Below are 8,957 nucleotides of genomic sequence, written 5' to 3' on the forward strand. Positions count from 1 at the left end.
TTAAACACTATGGATTTTCAGGGTGAGGCAAAGGAATCATTGCACAGCAAAAGAGAACATGCACGGAGGTATCTGAGGTAGCTGCAACTAATTTGGCTCAAGGGCTGAACACAGTACTTTTGAATCACCCTCAAAATATAGTCACAGTTAAAAATCACTCTAATACCTGCACACCATCATGGTGTGTGAATGAGCCAGCTCACCTGCAGCTTTCTTGGGCCTGTGCACTATGTTTGCTCACACAGAAAGAAATGTGTGCCCTCAGATTCCCAAGCAGCGTTAGAAAATGGGATGGGGTAACTCTTCATATCCGTCCATAAGTTCCAGGGAAAAATTATTGCAACTACCACAACGGTCCACAGTCATCCAAAATAGTTACTTTTCTTCATATATAGTTATGTGCTCAAATACAGATTTGACCAAGTCATGGGTAGCTAACTTTACATTTAAAAATCAAACTAGCATAGCCTCTCTGATTTCCTAGTCCCACACTGAGAAGCTAGTTATAACAGGGAAGATGACAAATAATATGTGACAGAAATGAAAGGAACAAAAGAAGAAAATAACTTCCCTGTTTTTTTATTCCAAATCTCTTCATAGCATAAATTCAAGTTGACAGAACAAAGATTAAAGAATATTTTTCCCCTGAGAAGATAAGCTTCCTCATAATTGTAATGTCAAAATCCTGACATCTGAGCCTACTTTATCTAACAACTAAAACTGAGGAAAACGTATGCCCTGTAAGCCTGAGGTAAACAGTTTGAAATAATTGGAGTCAAATGTTTAACTATGAATAGAATCTTCTCTTCGCAAGAACAGTGTCTGATGGTAGAGTACCAGGAGAAAAAACTTCTCAATTAACAATGATCCTTACATAAGGTATCTGGACATATTATGTAAGCAGAAGGAAAGGACATGGAAGAGCACTGTAAAACTCCATGGCCCAGTATCTACCAAAACAGAGCCAAATGCAAAAAGAGGAAACTGTAAAGCTCGTACCAGTTAAAAAAATAAATAAAGTGGAATTTAAAAAAATGTGATTAATACGATTTGTATTTTCAAATGTAACAAATCACACAAAATCAGGACAACTTATATTAAGAACTTAATACACTAAAAATCTTAAGATATTAAAAATAAGATTTAAACTGAAAATTTGAAAAAATCAAATCACGAGATTGTAAGATTTACTGGCCAAACACCTGGAATCAGAATTTATAAGTACATTCAAACCTGCCCTTTGACTTCTTAGCTTTTCCTACCTGACAAATACTTGACTTCTTAGGACTTTTGTAAATATATGTAGCTAACTTTAAAATGTAAGCATACATATTAGTTTTAAATTGTAAACAGTATTAGGTAAGGCTGATACAAAATTCAGATTCAGTTGTGACTTGCCAATTAGGAAACATGCTAGTCAAAACTTGACACAAAGCTTCTGATTTATGAACCCAACAGCTGTTTTGGTTCAGGTAGCTTATCCTTGATTTCTAAAGATGCTAAGACCTCAGTCTTAATGTTTTTATTTTAATTTTCATATATCAGGCAGGAGGTGGGGGATGGTCAGGACCAGCGCTGAATGTGGAATCTCCCCATACTAAATTCTTTCCAGATTGCCCCAGAGCCAAATCTGCAACACACCAGAACTCTAGTTGATACCCTGACAAACTGGAGTCATGAAGGTGAAAATAGAGTCCTTCAGCATGATGGCCAAAGGCAGGCAGAACAAAAATTACAACACATGCAAATATATCTTTTTTAATATCTGAAAGAGCACAAAGCATACATACCTAAGGTATCTATTTTTGCTGCCTCACACCACAGTTGAACGTAAGAGTCTAAAATTAGGCATCCACCTCGATTTGAAAGCCGCACTCCTTAGGCTTAGTAGGTATTACTTAATTTCTGTTACAATAACATTCAGGACTTTGTTGTATACTAAAAAAGACACATATGCCTGGAGCCAGCTGTGCCCTGAAATCTCTAAGGAGATGAGCCAGGGTGAACCATCTGCACAGAGCTAGTATCACAGCAGAAAAATTTCACTGGGCTTCTTTCAAAAGTTTGCCACACAAAACTGATTCACTTCACTACGTCGTCCAGTTTCTTTCCAATCTTTGCACCACACCAATCCCCAAATTTCTATCACTTCCCCAAGACCTTAATTTTGTTATTTCTACCACTGCAAATAAATGACAAGTTATGATTATCTTAACCTTTCAACAAGCCTTACAATGGCTAACACAGTTTTGCAAAGCTGCAACATGTGGGTGCTAACAAGGTTGCTGTTGCAAGCTGCACGGTATGAAGTAGGAGAGAGCAAGCCCTTGGAGGCTGCTCAGCTACCACTGGAGCTTGGAGGTTTGCCTTAACTGCAGCTCTGCCCCTTCCCGCTCAGCTCCCTTACCATCCCAGCACTCTCCCACTCCTGAACTGCCAGGCTGGGAGGAGAGCTCAGATAACTCAAGCTCAAGTTCATAAAACCAGGCTCATCCCAGCACTTTATTTCCAAACACAGCTGGAGAAGGGTGAAAAGCGGTATCTCCTTTTGACCTTCTGGTTATGTCATTTGTGCAGGAAATGGGTCCCCATCTCCCTGCCACTCACAACAACCAACAGAAAGAAGTTAGAAGACGAACCTTCACCCTGCCTTGATGAAGCCTGGTTATTCTGCCTCCCCCACTGTGGAGAGTGAAGAACCAGATTCCTAAGAGATGACAACCCATGTCATGAACAGCAACCAGAAGCACCTCACTGACACAAGTACGCTGCAATTTGGCCATAAGACTTGTGCTGCCTCTTTTGCTTCCCACCTCCAGCTTGGGCCCTCCTGAATTACCTGTTAGATGGCTGAACAGCTTCAAAAGGGAAGATAGGGAGTAAGTAAAGATAATGTCTTCTGGGAAGACTGCTGTCCTGGAACAGAGATGGGTGCAGACCTCGTAGCCCTCACTTCCAATGCAAACTGGCCAGTAGCTAGAAGACTAAGCATCCATCCCAAGCTCAGACACTGAACTCTGCTCACAGATTTCCTAGGAAGCCAAGATATTAAACACAGCCCAGGCTCTACTCCACTGGAAAGCATTGTCAAGAGTTCAGCAGCAGAGTCTCCGCAAAGTTTTAATTTGCTCTAATCCTAAGTAATTTTCAACCTTCTTGAGACACAGCAGGTCCAAACTTCAATACCAATCCAGAAAGCACACTGCACTGCTTAACAGAGATCTCCCGTATTTTCTAAAATAATTGTTAGAAATACTACAGCTCTGTTAAACAACATCAAGGTAGCATCTGATTCTCATAGCCCCTCCAGAGTCCTGTAATTACAAAGAGAACCAGGATTTCATAATGCCTTTAATGAAAACACCACTTCCAAAAACTCCTATTCAGCAGGAAGTGGGGGTAGGGAAGAGAGCTAACACAAGCACTGAACAAAATCCATGCACATTAATTCAGTCATGGATTTTATTCAATTGTCAAAACCTTTCAGATGGAAAATGATCCTTTAGGAAGCAGTCCGACTCATGTTTTCTTCATTATTTCTTCACCACCACTCAATACAAGCTATCAAACACAATTATAAGAAAATAAAAAAACCCTGAAGAACATTTAGTCCTCATCTGATCTGAAACATGTGCTCAGACACAATAGGCATGAGTTTAATCACCCTGACAGCAACTGGGATGAGATACTAAGGGTCACAGAGAGATGACAGCATTCATCATAATGAATTACTAGCCCTTTGAGCCCTTTAAACGCCCTAATCAGAGGTATATTTGCAGTCATTTTGGTTTTCACATTCTATGGTCAGATGCAACTGTTTATTGTCTGTATGAAATATAAGAGATGAGACTTCCCTAATGGAGGAAAGACAAAAGCAGTAACACAACCACAGTTCACAGGCTACTTGATGATTTAGAAACTTGAGGCCAAATATACTCTTAGCACAAGCAAATGCAAGTCCTCCAATGCACTCGAATTGCACCTGTTTGTGTCAGTGACGCTTTGGCTCGTTGCTGATAAAATTAATATCCTTCTCTCTCTAAGACTTACAACTCACTTTACATAGACTTCAAGCATCTCGTATGTAATCTTCCTAGAAAAGAGTACTGTAGCACTTCCACAGCTTACAGCAGGCCACGTGGAACCAAGACAACTGCATTTGCATCTGAAGCAACCAGGGCCAAAGCAGGGCCATTCTCTCTGTGCCACTTTCCAACAGACCGCATTTACAGATTTTCATTACTATGAGTTTATAATCCCGGAGATTGTTGAAGAGCACTGTCATAATGCCATGCATAGATTAATTTTATATATTTATAGCTCCTTAATGAAATTCATGGATATCAGCTAAACTGCAACTGTACAGACAAATTTACACAGCATTATTGGATTTCACTTTATAGTCATACTGGTTTGGTCCAGTTTACCTCTTTTACAGGATTGGTATGTTTTGGGTTGCTTTTTATACTCTAAATACTGGTTTTTCAATTTTCTACAACCAACTTTTGCATGACAGTCAGCAAAAGGGCTATTTTTGGCAATTCTTTAACAGAATTATAATGATATTGGAAAATGTAAACTAATTCCATCTTAGCTCAAGTTCTCTTAGGCTTTGTAAAACAAATCGTTTTGGTGGAATAAAAAAACCAAAACAGGTCTGACCCAAAATTTAAAAAGGGGAAGTATTTATGGTATGAGAAAGAAACTTTTACAGTTACTTCATGAGCCACTCTCTAGAACATAAATAGTCAGTACGGGTTCACAGCAATTACACTTCTGTAATTATTTTAGATCTCAACTCAAATACTTAAGAGAAAGGGAATTATTAGCCATTCAAGATTTTCTGTCACGGAGTTCAGGTTATCGCCTTATATAGTTACATTTCACAACCAAAAAGCATTTGCTAGAGAGATAAAATGCCTTCCTAGCATGAACTAGAGCTTTTTTTTCAGTAAATCTGGCTAAAATCATTCAAGTCAAGGATGATTAAAAAAAAGAAAAATATGTTTGCGCATATAGTCGTGAGGGAGAGACTGATTTAGATACTTGATGGACTAACAGCAGATGATACACAAGAACATCACTTCCTGACAGATAAATAAATAAAAAATTAATATCAAGATACACTAGTATTTCATTCAGTCAAAAAATAATCTATGTTTATGATCCAAACCAACTTCATTCTATTAAGGTCCCAGTAATGTGAGTGGGAATTTCAGCAAAATTATTATTTTAAGATCAGAAATCTCAAATACTCACAACTGTCTTGGAGTGTTCGTGTACTGAAAAACCACAAATACTCTAAGCATAATAAACCAAAGAATGCTAACCAGTACACAATGTTAAAGACTCTTTATATAGGGTAAGATGGAAGCAGTTTTAAGAAAAAGCCACTCAAGGCTTTGATTCCGTAAGTCACTTAAGCACCTCTCTAATCCCAATGACTTCAGAAGGACTACTAAGCAAGAAGTTCCAGTATGCTGATGGATGAGGTTGTTGGCCTCCTATTTATCCAGTTACCAGAAAACACCCCAACATGCTTCAGTCAAATGAATAAATTAACAGACCTGAAAGAGATACTGAATTCCTCCTTCCCATGGCTACTACAATGCCTTAATGCTGGTAAAGCCCTACAGATGCCTTTATGATGCCACACAAGTTACTATTCTTGCATTGTTTTGGGGGGGATTAAGTTTATTGATGCCATACTTCTGCATCTAATTACAGGCCTTAAAACAGCCAATTCACAGTAGCTCTCAGGTTACCATCCCAATCTCAACACTCAGGCACATGCCTAACTTTCCACTGTGAGTTTCAAGTTAAATATGTTCAGTGTTTGCAAGAGTAGGTCTGAAAGGACACCCTGTTTCTCCCCCTCAAAGGTGGGCAGGAATGTCTTCCAGTTAAATGATACATGAATTTTAAGGATTCTACCTCTTACCTCTCTACGTATGTTCAAACTTTCCAAGTTTTTATTTACCTTTCAGCCTCAGTTACTATTTTACTTATTCTACGACATATGCCACACTGCTTTTGCAGGCTCTCTTCGTTTCTGTTATTCTTTATTTCAGCTTTGCATATATCATCTCTTCTCTTAATATCATCTGTTGCTCACTGTGACAAAGCATCTCTATTTTAATACAGTCCCAAGTGATCACCTGCACTGTCTGCCACCATGTTTTTTTGTGTGTGGATGAAGCTTTACCAGTGCAGTAAAAGAAAACAAAGTCAAAAGACAATGGCTGCCTTTTTGTTTCTTTTGGTTCGCATTTTCCTTTCTGTACCTTTACGTCACAGGCATTTTTTTGATAAAAGTTCTTCTCAAAAGCTCAAAGTGGTTGCTACTCTCTGCACACTATTTTTAGGGAATTTAAGTAATTTTCCTGTTAAAATTCACATCTTGATTTTTGGCTCTCATTCTTAGAATGGGTTGAATTAAACTATTACACTTCTAATTTCAGCCAGTAATGACCAAGGCGTGTTACTACACACCAAACTACCTGCATTAAAGTTGCTACATAAAAGGAAGGCAGATAAAACAGTAAGTACTTAATCTGTGAACCACTGCTCCCTCTTCCCTTTTTTCTCTTTTTTTTACAGATATGTAAATCACAACACAAGTTAACTAATTTGGACAAGAAGCAAGGGTGAAGTTGCATGAGTTATGAGCTGAATCAAAAACTGATTACCACTAAAAGATCTCACTTCTGTTTTGTATCCGTTCTGTTCACCCTAATGTCAAACCATGCAATTCTGCTATCTTTAACTGGCTTTGGGGGTTCCATGACAGCTGGTATGAAGTGAGGCCTACAACTGCATCTCAAAAGTGGAAATTAGGGGAGACCTAGCCCGATTTTGAAATGAACGCTTCATAAGAGAGTGAACAAATGCTTTAGCCACAAATATGTAGAAGGGCCTATCTGTACCAGCTCTGTCACCTGCCAATCAACACGTATGCACTTGTTAAGTCTTTACTCTCAAGCACCTATAGGCGACGAACTTCAAATACACTTCAGCATACTCAGACAATTTTCAAAGTCAGGTTTAGGCATAATAAGCACCTGTCATTTATGTAATTATTTTTTACATGTAGAATTGACAGTGTCCTTATTTACTTTTCAAATCGCAGACAAACATGTAACCTTTCAAACATTTAACGCTTCGTGCAATATGTGAAGTAGTACTGTTTGAACACAAATACCCCTCCGGTCACGCAAGAGAGGCCTCCAATTCCAACTTATTAACCTGAAAACTTGGACTTCAGTTTCTGACATACTGAATAACCACAATCCACGGCTGATCCAAAATTTAAGGGCCCAAGACTGACAGTGGGTAGACTGCATGAGAACTGAGATGTTGTAATAACTTAGAGGTTAAGTAACCTATTCATTAAAGACTCGTAGGTGTGTTAAGTACAATTATAGTCGATTATAGTTTTCTTATCTACTACCAATTTAATACTACGTATGTGCAACACAGGCCACAGGGTTCAAGCGTGCAAAGGAGGCTGCCATTCGAGTGCTGACAGAGCACGACTGCTGTCGCGTCCCTTCCGTTTTCCCGACCTGCAAAACGAACACAACACCGATACTCCGTGAAAAGCATCACCAGAGGAGCGGAGGCGGCTGCCACACGCGGCTGTCCCCCGCGGCCCCGCCGGCACGGGGGAGAGGCCACGGCCCGCACCTGCTGCTGGCGGCGGCCGCTTCCTCCCCGCGGAGCCCCCATGGCGGCGGGCGGGCGGGCACGGCGAGGCGAGGCGAGGCGCCTCCCGCCCGCCGCAGCCGCCTGAGGAGAGGCAGCCGGGGAGCAGGCGCCGGCCGGGAGGCGAGCCGAGAGCCGCGGGCCCGCGGCCGGCATCACCGGCGGCCGCCGGCTCCGGGGGGGGGCCGCCAGGACCGAGCCTCCCGCCTCCCCTGCCCTCCCCGCCCGCCTCACCTGCACGCCCGTGTAGTTCTCGAAGAAGAAGAGCACCATGCTCTGGTAGATGGTGTAGAGGCGATCGTCCACCTCGCGGTAGAAGCGTGCTGGCAGCACCGCGGAGAGCAGGCGCCAGGCGCCCCAGGCCAGCACGTAGGTGGGCGCCGTGCCCATCATGACGGCGGCGGGCAGCACGTAGCGCATGGAATAGGTGTGCAGCACCAGCGACAGCAGCATCTTCCCGCTGCCCCCCCCGGCCTCACCGGGACACCCACATGGGCGGCGAGCTCACACACAGCCCCGCAGCCCCGCCGACCGCATCGCCCGCCGCCCCGGGCGGACCCGCCGGGCGGGCGGAGGGGGGGGGTGGGGGCGGAAGCAGCAGCACTAGCGGATGAAGCGGCAGGGAGGGAGGTGCGGGAGCGGGCACCGGCTACGGCTCACGGCTCTCCCCGCACGGCCTCCGCCACCATCTTGCCCGGCCGGAGGAGGAGCCGCGCCGGCAGGAAGGTGGCCCCTCGGCGGCCGCGGGGGGACTTCCGGCATGGGCGGGCGGTGCCCTGGCCCCGCCTGGGCCGCGGCCGAGGGGACGGGCCCGCTGCTGCCCCCGCCTGCGGGGGCTCCCCACGGGCAAGCGCGGGTCCGTGTCCCCATTCCGCCCGGCTCAGGCCCCGCCACGCCGTGAGTGGCTACAGCAACGCTGCGGGGCGGGGGTGGCGGGCTGCTCCCTCACGGTGTGGTGGTGGGCTGCTTGGCACCGTGTGGAATGAGGCACCCGTGCATACAATTGATGAGCTGTAATTAGCATTAATTTTAAGACAGCATAGCGTAAGTTACTTCCCCCCCCACACACACTTTCTGCCCTGAGTCCAAAGCGGAGCGCTGAGAACACTGTGCTTGTTGCTGTTGCCAGCTACAACCGCAGTGATGGCCGGGAGGGTACGCCTGTCCATCCTTACCAGCTCGCGTTTTGACCCCCCCCAGGTTCTCACAAAGTCAGGCGGCTGCCCGCCTCCCCTCTCTGGCCCCCGATAACC

General features: G+C 44.0%; 1 protein-coding gene across 1 annotated transcript in view; it reads right to left on the reverse strand.

Annotated features, from left to right (window-relative positions):
* Nucleotides 1-8,449, reverse strand: part of AGPAT5 (1-acylglycerol-3-phosphate O-acyltransferase 5) — a 60,122-nt gene extending 51,673 nt beyond the window's left edge. Inside the window, exon 1 of the mRNA XM_064447941.1 lies at nt 7,939-8,449. Within this exon, the coding sequence (XP_064304011.1) occupies nt 7,939-8,157 (219 nt within the window). The 5' untranslated portion in view covers nt 8,158-8,449. The remainder of the gene's footprint in view (nt 1-7,938) is intronic.
* Between the last annotated feature and the right edge of the window lie 508 nt (nt 8,450-8,957).

Source organism: Phalacrocorax carbo, chromosome 3 (genome assembly GCF_963921805.1).
Source record: "Phalacrocorax carbo chromosome 3, bPhaCar2.1, whole genome shotgun sequence".
Classification (NCBI taxonomy): domain Eukaryota; kingdom Metazoa; phylum Chordata; class Aves; order Suliformes; family Phalacrocoracidae; genus Phalacrocorax; species Phalacrocorax carbo.